Genomic DNA, 22,418 nt, shown 5'->3' on the forward strand with positions numbered 1-22,418 from the left:
ACTGTAGGCATTCATCTGGGATACTGCTAAAGTATGATGTATACATCTGAGCCGGCATAATTATACATCTTCACATGCACGCCTTTTTATACATTTACACATTATTTTAACTCACTATTGTGCCATGGCTGATATAATTATTTTCATTCTTCTTCTTCTTCTTCTTCTTCTTCTTCTCCACCCACACTAGGAAGCATATTGGCTGACCATTATTTTTGTTATGATGATGTTTTTAATATTTTAGTTAGGCCATGATTAATTTAGAGCAATTATAATGATTATAATGGAGACTTAGGTGCTTATCTCTACTTATGTACTTACCTTAGCCTACCTGTTTATTCTTTAGGCAGGTCAAGTCAGTCACCTTTATTTATGTAGTGCTTTTAACAATAAAGATTGTGTCAAAGCAACTTTCCAATATCAAAATAGTCAAAATAGTCAAAATAGAAAATAGTGTCAATAATGTAAAATGACAAGATTAAAGGCATTTCATTATTGAATTATTGGCAGGTAAACAATGCATGTGGATATAATGGTTCTGAACTGAGTGCCTGACAACACACAAACTATTAGTGGTCCTGCTATGCTATTGTTTTGAGGTGTGTGTGTGTGTGTGTGTGTGTGTGCATGTGTGGTATCATCTTACTATGCCAGGGGATCATCACATGACTGGTTAGCTTTCTGCTGATTGGGAGAGAGAACTGGAAAAGACAGGAGCCAGAGTTTCAAAGCTCTGAATGAAAAACACATGGAGAGAGGCAGAGGAAGGGAGTGAGTGGAACAGAAAGAGAGAGAGAGATTGACTAAATCCTGCTCAGTGAAAGAAGGGGAGCGCATTCACACCCTTTAGAGGACTCTCAGGAAAGGAGAGAAACACACAGTCAGATATAATTTCAGTCACAGCAAGGCTGCTGGGTTTTCATTGAGGAGATTCAGTGAAACACAAAAACATGTCCAGCTCAATCCTACGACGAAATTCCAGCAAGAAGGAATTGGAGAAACTCCAGAGGTGAGATATTGATTTGTTCGCATGTGTGTGTGAATGTGTTTGTCTGTAGCCATTTGGTCAGAGTCTTTGGTCCACAGAGTCACACTGGTCTCTTTGCCTTTAAATAGATTGTGCTGCAGTTCATTAAATCCTGTTTTATAAAATCATGACTTTTAAACTCTTAATGTGCTGATAGTGATGATCTGTTATCTAAAAATGCTGAGTAGCACCGGACAACCATTAGGGCAGATGGATTTATCAGGCAGAACAGAGGGGTCAAGAGAGGAAACAGAGCATGAGTTCTTTCTGCTGTTTATCAGTTCTGCAGGGAGTTCAGGGGGAAGGGTTAAAGTTCTTGTGGGTTGTTTTGTGGTTCTAAGGTCAAAGAATGCATGGATGCGCATATAGAGAAACCCAAATCATCAGGCCGTCCCAGAGGTTTTGAGGGTATATGACTGTTGCTATATAGTTATGAGCGATGTGACGAAATGATAATGTGTCTGTTCTTTGCATGTGTGTGTAATTAAAGTAAAATCTGTCCCAAAGCTGTCAGATGGCTGTTGTTCACACGGCACATGGTGAGTCAGTTCATGACATCATATGAAATGGCAGTGACAGGCTTCAATAGCTTCTTTTATTACTGGAATTTTCCTGAGGGTGGTGACATCACCAGATCACCCCCTGCTCTAAATCTGCTGGATCTGTGATACAGAGCAGCGGCCCCCTCCCACTCTGCCCTAAGGACCCGGAGCTCCTCTAAACTGTGCCGGAAAATTTGAGCCGTTCCACCACCCAGCCATTCTCACTAAGTTTGTTCAACAAAGGAAAGGGAGCACTGCAGTTATTATCGATATTATAGATTTAGGCTACTCTGATTTAGTGCTTGCTACGTTCATTTACTCAAAACAATAAATATTTTTGTTTATAATAAGTTTTGTAACAGATTCAAATGTTTAAGCAGAACGTGAGTGGTAAAAAAAATTTGACTACTCTGATGTTTGTGTAAAATAATTTGATCATAGAATTAAGATTAACTGTTTACTTGGAGAAGAACATTCAGAATATTGTTTGATGATTTGTTGTACAGTCATGGGTCCAAACTGGAATCACAGGTTGGATCAGTGAGATTTCTTTTTATGTTTTTGAAAGAAGTCATTTATTTGATCAAAAATACTGTAAAAAATAGCTGTCTTTACATATTTTAAAATGTAAATTGTTGTTATTATGGCAAGGCTGAATTTTCAGCAGTCATTACTCCCGTCATCAGTGTCACATGATCCTTCAGAAATCATTCCAATATGCCGATTTGCTTCTCAAGTAACAATATTATCAATGTTGAATACAGTTGTGCTGCTTAATATTTTTGCAGAAACCTTGATACATTTTTACATCTTTGAAGAATAGACAAAACAGCATCATTTATTTGTCTTTAATGTCTTAAATGTCTTTACTGTCACTTTTGGTTAATTTCACGTATCCTTGCTGAATAATAATAAGGTAAAAATCGTTCTGCCCTAAATCTTTGAATAGTAGTTATTGTTATAACCATGTTATTGTTTCTTTTCTTTTATTTTCTGGCTTGGTCTGCCAAGCAGTTATAAAGTTCTTAGATTGCACATTAGATAAATGGTGTCAGTATATACAGTAACAATGCATGCCTTTGTTGCTCATTTAGGACAGGTTATAGATAATATTAGCAAACTATACATCCGTTCCCAGAGGCATGTGTAATATAATCTATAAGCTTACATCAATCTTACACTTCCAGTAAAACTTGTGATTTCATTGATTACAGCACAGAAATATTTTCTGATCTGTAAAGAATGAAAGTGTCTGGTAATCATCCACCTCTGCACAATTATTGTAAATAATCAGTAATGGAGATTCTCTGCAGAATTAGTTGTGCCATTTGTTTTGTTTAGTTCTCGCAATGTAAGCCCCTGTAAAGGAAGGCAGTGAGCCATTTCCTGTCAGTGTGAACCCTGCACTTCCTGTCCATGTTTTACTTACTTCCTGTCCATCTCTGACCCTACCTTCTGTCAAATGACCCTTATCGCTATCATAATCATGGTGATGTATTATTGTTTGATCAGTTGAAAATTACTGCCTGAAGATTTTCATCACAGTGAAAGACTATATACACTGCAGTATACCGTATACAAGTCTGCACAAAAGCAGCATTCATGATTTAGCAATCAAAATTCTGTTCCTGAACATAGAAATTATGAAGATTAATACTAATTTGTATTATGAATTGTTATTACACAGAATCACTGTTCAGCGCAGTTTGGAGGATGCAGAGGAAATTGAGAGAGAACGACGACGGCGTGCAAGAGCTAGTTCCTCTACTGAGCCTCCTATGACCCCACAGGACAGCCCTCGCACTGCACAGACTCTGGACAACCAGTTAGTTTCAAAACCTAAAATATACTCCATTCTTCATCAAATACATAGAAGAACCGGTACTGTGTGTGTGTGCGTGTGTGTTTGTTTTGTTTCCATGGAATCCCAACCTCCAGAATCTGGCTCAAGGCAACTTTCTCTGTCTTTCTATGTGTGCTTGTTAATCTGTTTCTATGTGTAAGTGTCAAGACCACACCTGTTATTTCGATTCAGTCACCTATTCTATTCTATTCTATTCTATTCTATTCTATTCTATTCTATTCTATTCTATTCAAACATACTCAACAGTTGTAAGTAGATTATCTTTTCTTATATTGGCATCCCAGTGAGAGGCATTTCTGAAAGTGTTTTGCTGTTTGTTAGGGGTCAGAATGATCTGGTTCCAAGCTATCCATCCTCTTTGGAAGAGGATGAAGGCTTCAGCGATTGGACACATCTAAGCAGGCGCAAACAGGGACAAATGGAACATAAAGATGTAGAAACGCATCTCAACGGCTCCCGTCACTCAAAACTTCAGCTCTGTTCCAGCTCTGCTCAACAAAGTAAACTGGATGCTATAAATGTGTATGACAGCACCCCATTCATAAAGACCAGACCCCCCCTTTCAAACCAGCAAAACCTGGATGAGGTTGGTGATGATGAGGTTTGGGGTGCCAGAGACCAGGAAAGGAGGGACATTAAGGCAGCAGAGAGGGAGGAGGGAAAGACTGGACAGTGGTGTGTAGAGGAGGACGATCCAAGAAGGGTGAAAGGTCACGAGTCATCTTTCTGTAAAAAACAAAATCAGAGCTGTGAAATGGATGAGAAGGTATGATATTTAAGAAGGCATTTAACAAGATAGTACTTAATTAATACTTCTTACCCTTAAACCCTTAACCCAGTCATGCATCAAAACCAGTCTTTCAAGTGCCTGATATAGGCTTCTGAAATTGTTGTACTCACAGAGAGAAAAGAAGGCAGAGATGAAGATTTCCTACACCTCCACAGTCCTCCTCCAACAGAATGGGAGACAATACAGCACTAATGGACAAGAGGGGAGGAGATCAAATGACAGGTACAGGCATAGACAGGCACACATTTCAACAAGATCAACCTGTGTGATGTGTAAAATGTACACAGTTACAATGAGAAAAGTTAAAATACTGCATACAGTTACAGCTTACAGGAAGGGAGCAAGAGAGACTATAAGCTTAAACCGATCTTAACTTTAGAAAAACCTTACCTCACTTGTCAATCCAATGACCATTCTTCCGGTATCCCACCATCACCCAACTCCACCTTCATTTTTAATCTTTTCAAGGGATTCTGTAGAAATGCATAGTTTATATGCCAGTGTTTCTGAAGCTTCATGACAAAAGAAATCAACCCAAGATGTGGATGTGAGTTTACATCTTTAATTGACTGTGATGATATTAAAAGGCCATGTACAGTGAAATAAAGTCAAGAAAACGTCTTTAAATGGAGCTGTCCTCCTTAGCTGCACACAAACACAAATGTACAGCATGAGAAGTAATCTGATTGCCAATAAATTACTTTTTTATTCTTTGAACGAATTGCTCAAATCACTCACAAACTCAGGAGTTGGATTGAATCAATATGAGGAATCCTACACTGAATCAGACAGAACGTTTATGAATCAACATCTGTCATACCATGTGGGGGCCATGACTTCCAACATTGCAAGAGTTACCCCTACAATGTAAAATCCTTAGCACACTGCAGGAAAACAGTTTGAGAACAATGTGTCAATGATTGGGCAGCAATAGAGTTATGTCGATATTGGCTCTGGGTTGAGAAATACCATGAGAAATCAGGTGAGTTTCGCAATTTCCCCAGAACATATGTTCTTCCTGAGTTCAGCCTGTTTAATCTTTTTTAGAGAACTGAAGATACAGAGCAACATGGACTCTTCAGTCGATTCAGCAGCTGTCAGCAGTCCAGAAAGGTAAAACAAATTCAAATGCACGTGAGGTAAAATATTTTGTTCATGGATTGTTGCCCTTTCTTAGTCTTGTTGTCTTCAGTGTGTCTGAGGAGGTGTTTGTGAAGAGCAGTGTGGAGGACCAGCAGCACAGAGAGACAGGAGATCAGACTCATGAGGAGGTGCAGAGGAGGATGAGAGATGAGGAGCGAGAGAGGAAAAGAAGGGATGTGATGGAAAAGTTGAAGAGGTTGAGTATATCCAGTGGAGATCCAGAGGAGCCTTTCAGTCCTCTCAGCCCCAGGAGCCCCTCCTACATGGTAAGTATGAGATCATCATCATTAGACACAAAATCACATTATAATTTAAGATGCATTATCGATATGTCCACACATGCTTGTTAAATAGAGTTAAAATTAACAGTAACATACTTTAGTTGATCTCATCTCATCATTTGTAATTGCTTTTGACCAGGCATCATTATCTTATTCACAATTTTTAGCTGCAGAACAATATCTGCAATGATTAGTGTTTTATAGAGAGTTAATGACGTGTGCATTCATGTGTTTTGCATGTGTTGGTCTGGGTAAAGAGTGTCCTGCAGGGTTTAGCTCCAACTCTTATTAAACACACCTGAACCAGCAAAACAAGGTCTTCAGGACAAAGCATATGTGTATTTGCCAAGACGGTTTCCTCATATTGCTATGAATGAGATAAACTGCCAATCACCAATTGGTAAAGTCATAACATCACTGCGGGTGTGGTTCCCATAGAAGACCATATTTATGGGACAGTTCATGTCAGATTTTATTTTTTGATTTAAAATACATTATTTAAATGTGTTTGGCCAGCTGTTTTTGAGATTTCAGTATTTCCTCATTAAGGTAGATAGGAGCTGGTCTTGCATGTCTGTAATAGCAGCTCGGTGGTGTTGCAAATAGAGCTGTGAGTAAACTAACTTACTTTGTTCAGACTGACTTTGTTCAGGATTGCTAAAAACTTCTAATCAGGCAGGTTGGAGCTAAACCCTGCAAGAAGGTGGTCCAGGAGCAGGACTTAACACCCCTGCAGAGTCTGGGTGGTCTTGTTTGTTCATGTTGGGACAAATGTCTCCAACATTTGTCCCCAAATCAACAAATGTCTCCAATGATAATACAACTAAAAAAATCTACATTGTAGTGAGGAAATAAAACTTATTCATAAAGGGAATAAATAATGTTTTATTTCACTTAGTAAAATTGCAAAAAGTCCTCTTCCACTCTTTAAACATTATAGTTGCAGTTCGACAAATAGCATGAGATTGGGGGCGGGGCTACACCTGGGTTGGGGTTGAATGTTCAGGAAATTTATTTGAAAGTTAATTTCAGTGTAGTGTTTTTTTGTTGTTGTTGTTTTTGTTTTTTTGCTTTACCATTTGGTGATGCTTGTGGCACAGAAAGGCCAATGATAGTGGTAGGTCCCCAGCCTAACATAAAACATGACATACTGTACAAAACGTGTTTGTGCATTGTGCTCAGTTGTGTTTTCCCTCTGAAATTGGATCTGGTATCTTCCATGTGTTATTTGCGTGACTCGGACATCTTCCTTGTGCTATGTTTGGTTCTAATCTTTTCCTTGCAATGGTGGTGTGGGTTGAGGGAGAAAGATGACAGAACATGAAGCATCTGCTTTACATTGCTGAGGTGCTTTGTGTGTGTATGTGTGTTGCTTGCTGGTTTCAGGCTGAGGTTGAGGAGTGGCAATCAGAAGGTACAAGCTCGGTGAGTTGCTTACTTTGTGCATGTGCATGACAGCATAACTTGTACGCTAGAGTGTTTATGTATGTCTGCTACTATGCATCTTACCTTTGCTTTATAAAGCTGTGGCTATAATTGCTTTATTTTGCATTTGTTTTGTTTATGTCTATGGTCAAATTTCCTTCCATCTTACTTTTGCGGTGTTCCAATAAAACTAATCCTGATATACTGTACAACTCAAGCAATTAGTAATAAATTTTTGACAGCATCAATATGCCCCATACATGCATGTTTGAGAAAAATAGTAGTTTAATTTGAAACGCAACAGATCAGTTCATAACAAACAAATTATAAACACATAAAAATACTCAGGAAAAGTTTGGCAGGACGACTTTTTTTGGCAGTGAATGCATCCTATCCTGTTGGGCAAAAACGAATCTTTAAAGGTCTTGACACTTTTTGTCGACGAAATAAAAGGCAACAGGCTACAAGGATTTACAGTTTCAACAAAGAATATGAACAGCCAGATACAAATCATTATGAAATAAATCTGCTTACAACATCAATGGGCTGAACTGCCCTTCAGTATTGACTCAAACTTTTGACAGACTATGGCTTTACTTTGTGCAATCATCATCCGTTACCCAATGAAGTTGCACTGCATTTCACTTTTTTTGCCTGTTGCCTGGAAACATTGCACAAAATATGGCCTTAAGTGTTTTGATGCTCAGTACTGTAAAGATTCACAAATACTCTGAATCTATTTACTAATAAATCTTCTTTTACTTTTGATTTATAGATTACTGAGAGGACTGAGTCTCTAAACCGCTCCATTAAAAAAAAGTAAGTAGACTTTGGAAACACACATACACATTAAGATGAAAGGGCACAAGTGATTTACTGCAGGATTGTAAAAAAAAGAAAATCCCCCTCATAGTATTGAATGTGAGAAAAAGCAAGGGTAAATTGTTGTTTTTTCCTTGCTGTGGTATGACATCATGGGTTCATCAGTATTTTCTCTTTGATCTAAACACCACACATGAATGATTCATTCATGAATGAACAACTGTTTGAAACATGGTTCACCTTTCAGGCAGGCAGACGTGATATGACATGTTTTTACCTTTGTATCCTTCTTCTATTCACTAAATATGAAATGATGAAGGATTTGTTTATTCGTTTTTTTGTGTGCATGTATCAGTCTCAGAATCCAATTTATCATCGGGTATTCTTTTCCACATTGTTCATTCTTGTATGTAGTAAACAGTATGCTTCACAGAGCCTTTGTTTATCTTGCACTACTTTATGAGTAATGGTGCTCTTCATGTCCATGCTTGGTCTGAGATGGTCTGTGTCTTGGAAGAACAGTGGTGCTTTAGGTAATGTTTCATCTGTTTGTGAAAACAGGAACAGCATAAAGAAGACCCTGCCTCCGACGATCATCTCGAAGTTAGATGGCAGACTGGAGCAGTACAACCATGCCGTTGAGGTGAATTAACTTCACATGCACTTGTATAATGTCGGTTTCATAGTTAAACCTGTAAATGCACCTGCACGGCTACATGCTGCTTTTGGAATGCATTAATTTATTTGCACACACTCTTGTTATTACCACACCCAGTGTTTACATTCTCCTGCTTTGGTGTTTATCACTCTGATCTCACTGCTATGGTGCTTTCAGACACCCTGCATGTCCAGGCACTTCCTCTCTTAGTCATGCTGACACGCTCAAACATTTGTTTTCAGCGGGTTTTGTTTTGTAACAGAACAATGCAAACATGTAAGAGTCCCATGGCAAATGTGTGTATTGTGGAACCAGGTGTTACTGTGCTTTTATTGCAGAGTCAAGCAGGTGTTTCACATGTCCCAGATAACGTAATATTTCTGGTCATAGCAATGTGTGTTTTGTTGCATGTGTGCAGGAGTCTTGTAAAGAGGGCAGTGTAGAAAAAGTAATGGACGTCCCAACAACACCAGAACCCGTATCTGCTCGGAAGACCCTCTTTGAGGCCGGAGAAGCCTGGAATCAGAATTCAGCAAAGGCTGTGTCCTCCAAGGTTTATACAGTGACATTGAACATCCACTGTTTATCAAAACATTTTTAGTATGTATTTTAAAGGGATAGCTCACCCTAAAAATGTACTCAAGTCTCATGTCATGCCAATCTTGTATGACTTTCTTTCTTCTTTAGAACATTAAATAATATATTCTGCAGGATGTTTTTTTCTTCAGCCATACAATCAAAATCATAGGCTGCTGAAAGGATAATGTATTTCTGTAGGCCAAAACCTGCAAACATTTTCATAGCAGTTTCTATCGTCTGGATGTCAGTGTCAGCAGATCGACACAGCACTCAGAGGTCAGTGCAATACAATCAACAGGTGTATTGATTAGTAGCAGAGGGGAATGAGACGAGCAGAATGTCCAGGTAAGCAGGCGGGAATGGGAATGTCTCTAGGGGCTTATCTGAGTGTGAATGTCCTTTTTCCTTTTCCAGGGGATCCAGAGGTAACAGCGGAGTGTGGAGACGGTGGAGAACTGGTGCGGTGGAGAACAGGGATAGGAACACTGGAGCAACTGGTAAGTAGACAAAAGGTAAGTGGGTCAGGTTAGTCAACATGGAATGTTTGAGACCAGACAGTCAGTGAACGGGAGGAGTACAGGGATATAGTGCTGCTTATTAGTGCTGACAGGTGGCGGTTTCTGACGGAGCATGGACGTGAGGAAGGCTGAGAGGAGACTGAAGTTCAGAATGAACCTCCGGTAGAAATTTTCGAAGCCGAGGAATCATTGGAGTTCCTTTACTGACTGAGGCTGGGGCCAGTCCCGGATGGCTTGGACCTTCCCCTGGTCCATCTAGATCCCATCCGCACTGAGGATGTTGCCGAGGAACTGGGCCGTGGGGTGGTGGAACTCACTTCTCGAGCTTCAGGTAGAGGTGGTGTTTCCGGAGTTGGCGTAGGACCTGTGTCACATGATGGCGATGTTTGGCCAGGTTCCGGGAGTAGATCAGCATATCGTCTATGTACACGATGACAAACCGGTAGAGGAACTCCCGAAACACCTCGTTCATAAACCCCTGGAAGACGGACTGGGAGTTGGAAAGGCCATACGGCATGACTATGATATTCATAGTGGCCTGAGGGGGTAATGAACGCCATCTTCCACTCGTCGCCTTCCCGGATACGAACGAGGTTATAGGCGTTCCGCAGGTCCAGCTTCAAGAAGATGCGGGCCCCACGGAGTTCCTCGAGGGCGGCCGGGACCAGGGGAAGAGGATAAGGGAGCTTGACAGTGTGATCATTGAGGGTCCAGTAGTCGATGCAGGGCCACAAGCCTTCGTCTTCAATGCCCACGAAGAAGAAGCTCGAGGCCGCCGGAGAGGTGGAAGGACAAATGAACTGTTGTTGGAGAGCCTCCTTGATGTAATCCTCCATCGCCTTGCGCTTCGGGATGGACAGGGGGTATACTCAACCCTTGGGGAGTATAGCTCCAGGCAGCAGATCAATGGCACAATCGCATGGCCGGTGCGGTGGTAACTTCGTGGCTGCCTGTTTACTGAACACATCCTGGAACGCCATGTAGTCAGATGGGATCGTCGGAACCTCACGAGGTTCGGGGCTCTCCACTAGGGTGGAATGAACTTGGAGCTTCGGGTTACTAACCAGGGGTACAGGGACGTTGGAGAGACAGTTTTGGATGCAGGTTTTACACCATCGGAGGATCTCGCTGGTATCCCATCTGACTTCGGGGGAATGTTGAGATAGCCAGGGGCGTCCCAGGATGATATCGACAGTGGGTCCCTGCAGTACCAGAAAGGAAATTCTCTCCTGATGAAGACAGCCTACTTGCAGAGTGATCGGCGGAGACTGGAACTTGATGTGCCCATGCCCGAGCGGTTTTCCCTGTATGGTCTCGATCTTCAGCTCGGCCTGTCTCTGGTAGGGTAAATCAAACAGTTTTAGGAGGGCTTGTGAGATGATATTGCCTGAGGATCCCGAGTTCACGAGGGCGGGTACTGAAATGAAATTACGTGAGGTGAGCAGTTGTACCATTAGCAGTGGTAGGGTAGAGATAGCAGGCTCCAATTGGAGAGTACTCACCGCTGGGCGTGGGGGACGAGAGGGGCACACCCGAATGAAGTGCCCCGCAACTCTGCAGTAGAGGCACAGCGCCGTGGCGAGACGTCGAGCATGCTCAGTGCGTGAGAGGCGATTAGTATCCATTTGCATAGGTTCTGGTACCGGAGGACAGGCAGCTGGTGAGGACGGAGAATGAGCGATTATGTCTGGCTGACAAGCTGTGAGATGTTGGGAGATCTTAACGGCCTTCTGCATAAAGCTCTCCAGACCGAGAGTGTCATCATAGATCGCCATCTGGATCTGATCTGTGGATCCAAGCCCTGACGGTAAGCAGCGAGTAGCGCTACCTCGTTCCATCCACACGACGGAGGCAGATGAGTTGGTCAGCAATGGAGAGCGAGTCGGTGGATAGGCCGAAGACCTCCTTGAAGTGGGAAGAGAAAGCGTCGAAAGAGTTAATTATAGTGGTCTGTTAGTTCCAGATGGCTCGTGCCCAGAGCAATGCCCGCCATGTTAGCAGGGAGATCAGGAAGGCAACTTTAGCCCATTCGCTGGAACATTTATGGTATTGCGTCTCTATGTAGAGTGAAACTTGGAGTAAAAAAACGCTACATTCAACCGCCTCACCCGAATAGTTAGCAGGGATGGCCATGGGACTGGCAGAGGCAGACTGAGGGTGTGTGACTGGAGAGAGAGCTGTTCGAAGAGCGCTGACCAGCTCTTCGAGGGGATCTGCAGCAGTGGGGTTCGGGACCTCCATCTCCAGTCGTCAGTTCTGGTCTGGTCTTCTGTCAGCAGATCGACACAGCACTCAGAGGTCAGTGCAATACAATCAACAGGTTTATTGAGTAGTAGCAGAGGGGAATGAGACGAGCAGAATGTCCAGGTAAGCAGGCGGGAATGGGAATGTCTCTAGGGGCTTATCTGAGTGTGAATGTCCTTTTTCCTTTTCCAGGGGATCTGGAGGTAACAGCGGAGCGTGGAGACGGTGGAGAACTGGTGCGGTGGAGAACAGGGATAGGAACACTGGAGCAACTGGTAAGTAGACAAAAGGTAAGTGGGTCAGGTTAGTCAACATGGAATGTTTGAGACCAGACAGTCAGTGAACGGTAGGAGTGCAGGGATATAGTGCTGCTGATTAGTGCTGACAGGTGGTGGTGATCAGAAATCAGGGGATTGGGATCTGGTGAGTGTCACTGGTGGAGACTGCGATGACTGTGGTGACTCTCTGACAGTCAGTATGTTTTTTTATTAAAAGTTTGAAGATATTTTCTCATTTTATTCTACAAGAAGCTTTTACTTGTCTTGAAAAAGAGAGTTACTAACAAGTAACTAAATTGTACTTCAGAGGTTGTTGGGGACAGATGTAGACAGTTGAAAACTCATGTAATCACTAGTCTGCCTTCTCAGCCTCAGTTTGTTTATAATTACGTTCTTGCAAACTATTATAACTCAAACTTTCAGGGAAAGTATAGTGAAGACGTGTTGGTCGCTTGGTGATGGTAACATAAAGTCATGCAACTCTGGAGTAGTTTGTTTTAAAAACCTACATTTAGCTTTTTACTTCCCTGTAAATTTATTTAGGCTTTCAAATTGATCAAAGTGTCCTAGTGTGTGAAGATTATAATGGTAAACAAAACATGTAAGAATAATAACAATCTTCTTCTCTGCAATAATCTGAAAGGCAATGGAAAAATCCTATGGGGTTTTTGTTGAGGGATTCAGTGTAATCCTAAAACTACTGGGTTTACCTACAACATTATGTTATTACTGCTGCACTTTCAGTTCAGTGTTATTCTGGACCCCAGTTACTTTTTTTTGTGTGTTACACAGAAGAAAGTCATACAAATTTAGAACGACGTGGGTAAATAAATAATGACAGAATTATCATTTTTGGGTGAACTATCTCACATTGACATTGAATTATCAGTCATTGTTTAGTTACTGTAACCAAATTTCTGTTCCCTTGTGAGATGAGCGTACAGATATGGTGCACATTCTTCATTATTCTGGTGTAACTCTAAAAAGTGAGTAATTGGATAAATAAAGGATGGGTAATTATTCTGATTCAGGATACAGAGGGAATGAAGGTTGGTGTGGCAGATCTAATTAACCAATGGGTGAAAGGAAACAGTGATGTCAGCATCAAGAGCCCCTCCTCCAAAGCAGCTGTAAGTTTATATGATATAGGAGTCTCTGAATGTTAATCACATAGTTTCTGAATCCAGCCAATAGTAAATTTCCTTCTGAATCTGTTGTATCCTCTATCTTTAGTTCTCTTCTTTACACTTTTCTTATGTCTGATGTTCTTCTCATCCTTTTCAGGAAGGTAAACAATTCCTACCTCTTTTTTCTCTATAGATTCTTTAAAAGTTGAGTGGATGAGTTTAAGTGGTTTCTCACTCTTTACATTCTTTCACTCTTTGAGATCAACTATTGTGAAAGAGTTTTCTGCTTTGCCCTTTTTGGACTTATATGTGTTTTCTGGATATAATCGATAGAAAATATTAAAGAAGTTGTAAGGTGGCAAGTCATGTGATGGGAGAGATCCCTGAAACAAGCTTGTGGTTTAATTACGCCATCTAATGGCTACCACCTGAACCAAGATAAAAATTAACCTGGTAAACCGGATGCAGTTTTATGGATGAAAAATTAATCTTGTTTTATTTTATTTTTAATTATCTTTCTTTGTGTGTGTTAGTGTCAGGATGTTAAGGCTGGTGAGGTGCGTAACATAAAATGCATTTGGGAAAATCTGGGAGACGCCTCATCACCGGATAAACCAAAGGTACATCATGACTCCTCGTAGTACTAAACCCTGATCAACCTTACAGAAACATGTCTCTAAACTTATGTTGGGATATAATTGTGTTAAAACAAAACAAAAAACAATGAACAACATCAGTTCTTATAATCATCACTTGAGTTTGGCTGTTCAGAGCAAAGGCTCATTCTCTTGCTCCTGTAAGATGCTACTATAGATAAATACTTAAATCCTCTTCACTTGGTTTTTCAAGGCTTTAATTGTGACATTTACCTTTTCAGGGACTGGCTGGAAAAAGGTACAAATTTGTTGAGAATGGGCATGGGAAATATGAGAAGGTCTTCATGAATAATTACACAAACTGAAGAACAAGTAAGAAATGTACTTTATTAAAATATTTTATTCAAGATAACAAAATTTAAACTCAGCATGTTCATTACTACAAAGAAATAGTTCATGCTTTACCAAAGTAACTAAAATATGATAATGTGCTGTACATTAGCTGCTGCTTATCTACAAAAACAAACACACTTCGCTATGTACACACCTTATGGGTGCACAGGGTAGGGCAGTGTATGATGATTAATTGTTGAAGATATTTTATTGTGGTTTCTCACTGTTATCGTGCATAACAAATGCACTTCTGTGCTGGTTCTATTTGAAGGGTTTATTTAGGATCTTTGCGGCCAATCCAGTGCTACTACACAGAACTAGGTCTTAGAACCGTGCCATAGTTGAACTACTCTGAGCTATGTGCATGTGGAGTGAGTAAAGGGCATGACATGGCAGTCAGTTGGGTTTTGCAACAGAGATCCCTGAAGTACAAGCTTATAAAGAGTTTTGTTTCCTCTGTAGTCCTGGGTAGTATTCTGTAAATGTCACATACCTCCCGTCACACCTATCAGTCTAATCGTGCTCTGTATTCATGACACTGAACAAGAAATTAATACATAAGCATGAAATCACTCGCGACATTTCACTAGAAATGTGCCAACACTGGTTTTAAACTTAAAAAAGATAGAAAGTAAAAAATAACACATCTGAAACTATTTTTTTAGGACACAAGGTGGGGATCACATACAGTACATTTTAGTCTTATTCCACGATCAACATCTTGAGATTTAGATTTTTTTATTGTAAATGTCTTCCGTACATGTTCTAGTTATACTTTTCCACTTCTCCCTCTGGCCAAAATTATTAGAACACTAGTATTTTCACCAGCTAGAAAATGGTTTTAAGTCAGTTATTTCTATTTTTGCTGTAGTGTGTCAGTAGGAAATATCAGTTTACATTTCCAAACATTCATTTTGCCATTAATTGTGATAACCCAGTGAAATTTTTGTTTGCACAAGGATTTTCTTTATCAATTAACTTCTATTAACTAAATTAAATCAACATTTGGTGTCGCTATCCTTTGTGTTTAAAGCAGTTTTTGGGTAGGTTTCTTGAAGCGTCTTGGAGACGTTGCCACAGTTCTTCTGGATTTAGCCTGTCTCAGTTTGTCATTCCAGACAGACTGGATGATGATGAGATCAGATCTCTGTGTGGAGCACTGGCTGTTGTCAGACTCCTTGTGCAAGTAAAAATCTCACATGATTATTACAATTAATGACAAAATTTATGTTTGGAAAGGTAAACTGATATTTCCTACTGACACAATACAAAATAGATAGAAATAACTGACTTAAAAGCATTTTTAACTGGTGAAAATACTAGTGTTCTAATCATTTTGGCCCCCACTGTACATGAACAACAACACCATCATGTCATAACTCATTCTGAGCAGGGCTCAGAACGTCACATTCTGAAGCTCTCCATTCTAAACACGTCTGCTCGCACCACCCGGCTCAGCTGACGTGGAGCAAACCTAAACCCAGCATCCATCTCCCGGATGCCATGCCTCACTCTGAGCCACTCTCCTTGTTTGATCATTCTCACCATTACGTTTTCAGCTCTTGCTCACTTCCTCACTCGCTACATCCCGAACAGCTGCACCCGTCAGTCGCCCCCTCTCAATGCAGGAATGCACTAGGCCTCCATTTCTGCTGACCAGCTCCTTACTGCACGGCTCACAGCAGAGCGCAGTGCATAGCTTGTTTATCTCACTGTTGTTGATTTCATGAAGTAAATTTACAGTACTACAATGCTACATAATTGTATAAACTTGTAGTTATAATCAACTGTACATTTGAAATGCAATCAAACATCTGCTGTTTTTCCTGTAGATGTACCGAATCCTTTGGCTGTTCTGTTGAAGTCTTTCGGCTCTTCACCTTTCTGTTTGCGATGCAGCAGGCCTCTTTCAAAGGTGGTAGCTATTTTGTTTAGCGGTTTCGCAGCTGCCTCCTTCAGCTTCCGGGCATCGAACCGTGGACTGTAGAGAAGGATGGGCAGGCGATGGACGAAGGATGGGATTAACTGACCATCATTCTCTATTTTTTTCCGCTCATCCTCAGTTTTGTTGCTATGTATCTGCTTCATAATGTTCTCCTTTGTGGCAAACATATGAAATAGTACAGCATCCCACATTTTTGTTGCCCTAGGCTCATCTTTCTTTTTCACCAAATCCTGTCCACCCAATGACTCTTCTTTGGCCCCTCCAGACTTGTCTTTACCACTTATTTTTATATCTGCTTTCTGAGCATTTTTCTCCACCTCAGACTCTGGAAAACTGGGGGCTTCAGGTTCAACCACCATGTGCTTTTTCAGCCTTGTCCATCCACTGAGCTTGGCCTTCAGGCCTTTGGGTTTCTGAGCACCCTTAGGTTCATCATTTTGTCTCTTCTGATCATCTGGGTTCTCTTTAAACTTGCCGTCTTCAGTGGCTACTGCCTCATTTTGCCTTTCAGTTACTAATGAATCTTTTGAACACTTTTGAGGTGTTGAGGTATCAGACTTCAACACTTTGACTTTAGCATTTGTGACGAGATCAACTTTTGAATCCTGAGCATATTGTGGCTTTACATCTAAATTAGATGCGTTGGCTTGTGTCTGGGATTTAGCAGAGCTTTCTTCAGATGAAGAGAGTGGTAGAGATTTGGCAGCTTTGAGAAGCATGGCGGCAAGACTATTTTCTGCACTTGGAGCTTTTCGAAGAGACTTCATTTTTGAAGACGGTAAAGGCTTTTGAGTATCAGATTTTACGGATTTGGTCTCCACACTTTCCATATTCGATTTGGTGTCTTGGTGTACGTTATTTGATTGTTTGATCATTTCTTTTAAATTTCTTTGTTGCATTGTTGAATTGCTTAATTTTGATTCAACTGTAACTTTAGCTGCAGCTTTGAAATCAGTTTTTGTTTTATTGGAGTGCTGTAAGTCTGATGCCAAATCTGTAGGTGGGTTTGGCTCTTTTATATTAGTACTTAGAGGTATTAATCCTTCTTTGCTGTTGTCTAGTTTAGAAGATTTATCCATTGCCAGGTGGGTGACTGGGGCTTCAGTGTTAGGTGCAGGTGAAAATATCTGTGCTTCTGAGGGGACTTTGGATGATTTGTTTGTTTTGTCTGAAGGGCTTGGAATAGATTGCACATTGTTGTCATGTTTCTGTATCTGCTGACCTTTGGTTTCTTCAGGGGTTTGATTGATTTTAGTAATGGGTTTTAATGAGGAAGGTGTTGAATTTGGGTCTATCAAAACTGTTTTATTTGCTTCTGATTTAGAGTAAACTACAGGATTAGATATATCTGATTTAAATGTATTTGCAAGTTGAGATGCCTCTGGTTTGGGGTGACTTGTAGTATTAAATAGATTTGTTTTAGCAGGAGTTGGAGGATTAAATATGTTTGATTTAGACAAAACATCAGGACTGTCTGCATTAGACATACATGAGGCTGTAGGTCTGGATATTTCTGTCTTTGATGGGGCTGTAAAGATAGATGCACCTAACCTTGAGTGAGCTATAGATTTAGTTTCCTCCGGCTTTGAGAGGGATGTAGATTTAATATCAGGGGGAACATTAGTGTAACTTCTGGTGTCTGCAGATGGCATTCTAGAGTCTGTGACATTGGTTGAGTTTGTTGTGAGTTTATTGAAGCTTTCATTTTTGGTGTTCATGATATTGTGAAGTTCATTACCTGTATTGATAGTAGTAGTAGAGTCAGTGACAGCAGAGTAAGTCTGATGGGTTTCTAAAGAACACTTGGATAAACATGACATTGTTTTCTGTTCTTGATTTGTAAAAACTTGTAATTGCATTGCTTTCACTGCTGCAGGATTAAAACTTTCTGTTGGATATATAGATCTGTGTGCATTCTCTGACGGCACCATTTGCTGTGGGATATTTTGAACCGACAATAACTTCTTTGTTAACAATCCGGTTATATTTGAGTTCGGAATATTTGATTGTACTAGGGGAAAAGGGTAAGTTGGTATTTTTTTCCCGTCTGCTGTAAAAGGAGGGGTGGTGATGTCTGTAGACCCTGAATTTAGTTGCCTAGGAGCCTCTGCTACAGCAGTGGGGCTTATGGACATTCTTAAAGGTGTAGTTTGAAGCCCATGGTACATTGTATTTTCAAGATTTAAAGCTAGAGGCATTGGTTTTACTCTAGGTATTGTCTCTTTCTCCTTCATAATTTGAACTGGTATTTCTAAAGTGGAATTACTGAAAGTTTGTATTTCAGCTTTGTCAGTTACTTGTACGTTCGTTTGGTTTGTCATCAAGATTTGTGAGGGCAGCGCAGCCACTGAAGTTTGTAAAGCCTCTGAGGATTTCTCTGCATTGAAATCAGATATAATGCTGAACTTTTCTTGAGTTGAAGATTTGGACATGTAATTCTTACATGTCATGTTTTTAAACTCTTCTGGTTCTTCAGGCTTAGATACAGATGGATCACCATGTGAATTCACCTTGATTCCACCATAAGCAGCATATTCAGCAGGTGTCAAACCGTAGTATGTTGACTTTCGTTTCAGGAGATTAGTATCATTTTGTGATGGCCTCTGGTTGCCCACAAAGCGTGCTGGTGGTCTTGGTGACCAGTATACAGGCGTACTTGGTGTTTGATAGTTTCGGGAGAGTATAGGCATGGACGACTCCTGACTTATATCTGTTGGAACAGCCTTGGCTGGTGTCATTGTACAGGTTTCTGAAGTTTCAGTTTTAGTCACTGGATACTCCTGTGGAACTGTAGATGTAAGCACCTCACATGCTCTAGAGCTTGACTTACTAGCTTCAGCAAGGGTCTTGGATAAGGAAACTTCACATTTAGAAATCTTTGGAGTCAAGCATTCCTCAGAATAGGCATTAGAAATTAACGGTTTGAGTCCTGTGCTGAACACAACACCATTTGGAATGGAATTCCTTATTTTATCCACAGCAATTTTTTTCAAGGCATCATCATGATCAACAGCTGCACTTTGAGCTTTTACACTAGTCGATGAGGGAGACTCGAGCCGGTGATTTTGAGGTATGGGCCCCTTTTGGCTTTCATTAGAGACCATTGTGGTGGATAATGTAGAGTTAAATGCAAACAAGGGTTGATTATCTGCAGAAGCCTCCAAAACAGGTCTTTTTGCCCCTGTAACTGGGCTTGCATATGTATTTATCTGACCAGAAGGTGTTTGAGCTTCAGACAGCACCCCTGAATTTTGTTTAACATCTATCACTGGATTTTTTGCATGAAATGGTACTTCTCCTTGAAAAGTTGAATCACAAGTCCAGGAGTCCTGAATAGGTGGCTTTGATATCTCATAAAAGGAGTTTTTTGGAGTATAAATCCTTGTTTGTGGAAAAGCAGCTATTTTCTCCATTGTGGAAGTCTTGAAGTGTGACCCAGCTGTTTCCATGACGTGATTATGTGTGAGAGGTGTGTGAGTAATGGGTGCAGGTGCAACGTTTTTATATCCTTCCCTGTTGGATTGGCTCACTGGAAACTGAGAGATGGAAGGTTGTGTCTGGTAACATGGCGCACAGGCCGATGTCAAATTTGGAGCGGGAGGTTGAACTGGAGCCAAAGGGGGAGCTTGTAATTGTACTGAGGCTTGATAGTTCTGTCGTTCACTGAATGTGCCACAAGTCGTCCCTGCTCTTGAGGAACTGGATTGAAGGGTTTGACTGAAGGCTATCGCTGGGTCAGCGTCTGTGGCCTGCTCCGAGTCATCATCAAAAAGGATAGATGAGCATGTGTATAGAGGTGCTATCTGGTGCTCCAGTGATCGGGCAGGGTAAGAGTACAATTGGGTAGACAGTGTGGGCGTAGAGCTGTAGTGTGAGCTGTTGGCAGGGTGTAAGTATGGGGAGATGGAGTGACTGTAGAACGGGCTGTTGGAAGAATATTGGGAGTGGAGGGTCCTGCTGAAAAGAGGGGTTTCTGGAGTCCTTGGAGGGGTGGAGTGGTCACTGTGCTCCAGGTCAGGGCTGGCCTCATTGACTGGCGACAAGTTCGACCTGAATGGGATGGGTGTCTGAGAGGAAGAGCCGACTTTCTTCTTGCAATTTTTCTTCAGGAGTTTCTGCAGACGGGCATTGTCTCGCCCTGGTTTTGGCAGTAGAGGAGGAGGGTACTGCTGTGGAAGCAGATTAGGCTGACTACCATAATTTAAAGCCATCAGCATTTCAAAACCTGCATTAAAAACAAGCCACAAATAGATGTTTGGTATTAAAAATAAAACTTCAATTCTAACTAAATGCTAACTTTGGCTTTAAACTTTGTCTTTTTCCATACAAACTGTGAATTTCACTCCATTATTATATATGGTTTCCATTAATTGGGATTATGCATTTACACTGTAAAAAGATTTTTCGAAGTTTCAAAAAAATTAAGTTATTTTATATATATATATATATGTGTGTGTGTGTGTGTGTGTGTGTGTGTGTGTGTCTCACTTGATGGTATTTATGATGGATGTTCTAAATGTTTTAAAATGTTTTTTTTTCTCTCTCTCTCTATATAGCTGGCTGCTAATCACAAAGATGTCTGAAGACAGGATGCTGATGTGATCATTGTCCATCAGTTATTGCACTGTACAAAATTTAAACCCACTAATATTGAAAACTTGTTTTAATTGCTGCCCTTCATTTTAAGTAAAATCAAAGTGGTGCCAAAGCCACAGACACTTTGAACGAATTAACTGATGAAGAAAATCAATTTGAAACTTTAACAACTTATATAACCAAGTACAATTGACAGACATTATTGTGAGAAGTTAGATATTTGGAAAAAAGATGCTATTTTAATGATGGAAAAATTATAGTGGAGTTTTTAGTTACTTTTATAACATCTCATTTATGTGTCAAACCTTAAATCATTGGTGTCCAATCCTGCTACTGGAGAGCCACTGTCCTGAGTTTTGTCTAAAAAAAATATTTGTCCACTTACATGTGTATTATGTCAGAGTTTTTCAATTCGGTAAGTGTTTAGTACAGATAGAGGAACAACACCAGTCAGTATGAAATACAGAATGTAGTCTGGAAGAGGGTATCGGATATTAATCTGAACTGTCATCTCTGAACCCAGTGGCACAAAGTGCTATATATTAATTTACTGAAAGATACATGTACATGTTTGTTTTTTGTTTAGATTTTTTTTGGTCAAAATGTTGAATGAATCTGTTAAAGTTCTCTTTTTGTTTAATTAAATTTAGTTTAATCCTGAACGTTTTAGCTCTCAACCGTCCTGCTCTCATTTTTGTCATTTTTCTTCCCTCTCATGATTTTTCTATAGTATTTTCTCCATACAAGTGAATAACATTCTATTAAGTAGCATTACACAGTCCACACATGTAAACCAATCACCAAGTGACTGTGCAGTGAGTTTTGTCACAAAAAAAGTTAATAAAATTGTCACAAAAAAGTTAATAAAACATACATTTTAATCACTTTGTCCATACTCTTTCCTCTTCAGTTCCATATTTTTTAAGAACATACACAGGCATTTATAAATATTACAACGACAACAAGTAATTTTGCAGAGGTAAGCTTTTCCACTTCTGTTAATTTATATTGATAGGCATGCATGACACTTGCAGAATATGACAAATGACCAAATCTAAATTGACCATTTTACAGAATATCACCAAATTGATATTCTTACAAGTAAATACAGTCTGTGACTCACTCTGTATCCAGGTTACTTTGGTATCTGAATGTATTCTAGTGCCTGTGTGGCAGTAGTGTCACTGAAATTTGATCATGAGCTGCTCTACATTTTATTTTTGCTCACTGAAAGACTGCACATCCTGCAGCCACAATAAGACTGGATAAGCTAAAGATAAACACCCCAGCCTCAATTCTCACACAATTCTCTAACAGCATAGACATGAAGATGACACTAATTGATATATCCATTAGAATCCATTTAATACTTCACTATATTGCATTATATAACCTCAGTGATCTAATTCCCTGGCTGAGTAATAAAACTGCTCTAAGGTTTGTGTGAGTACACTCGTTCCTTAGACCCGTGTGAGATAAGCAGAGACCTGACACATGCCTGATTTAGGCTCTAATTCCCAGTTCCTCAATTTAACAGAGAAAAGACTTCATCATAATAGGTTGCACTGTTAGCAATTAGGTATTATAATA

At 40.3% G+C, this 22,418-nt stretch overlaps 1 protein-coding gene across 4 annotated transcripts; it reads left to right on the forward strand.

Annotated features, from left to right (window-relative positions):
• Positions 1-719: 719 nt before the first annotated feature.
• Positions 720-21,711, forward strand: LOC306876466 (uncharacterized protein). Of its 4 annotated transcripts, none has more exons than XM_079427646.1 (14): positions 720-1,009; positions 3,257-3,394; positions 3,755-4,199; positions 4,336-4,445; positions 5,271-5,336; positions 5,416-5,632; positions 7,034-7,072; positions 7,848-7,891; positions 8,456-8,537; positions 8,971-9,105; positions 13,203-13,301; positions 13,832-13,918; positions 14,176-14,266; positions 20,789-21,711. In XM_079427646.1, exons 1-13 carry the CDS (start codon positions 951-953, stop codon positions 14,257-14,259), a joined length of 1,605 nt encoding a protein of 534 aa, XP_079283772.1. In that variant the 5' UTR covers positions 720-950; the 3' UTR covers positions 14,260-14,266; positions 20,789-21,711. The 4 variants fall into 4 exon arrangements, with proteins under 4 accessions (XP_079283772.1, XP_079283771.1, XP_079283773.1 ...); XM_079427645.1 differs by having other exon boundaries at positions 736-1,009; positions 5,401-5,632; XM_079427647.1 differs by lacking the exon at positions 7,034-7,072 and having other exon boundaries at positions 736-1,009; positions 5,401-5,632; positions 20,789-21,708.
• The last annotated feature ends 707 nt before the right edge of the window (positions 21,712-22,418 follow it).

This window comes from Barbus barbus (genome assembly GCF_936440315.1).
Source record: "Barbus barbus genome assembly, chromosome: 1".
Taxonomy (NCBI): domain Eukaryota; kingdom Metazoa; phylum Chordata; class Actinopteri; order Cypriniformes; family Cyprinidae; genus Barbus; species Barbus barbus.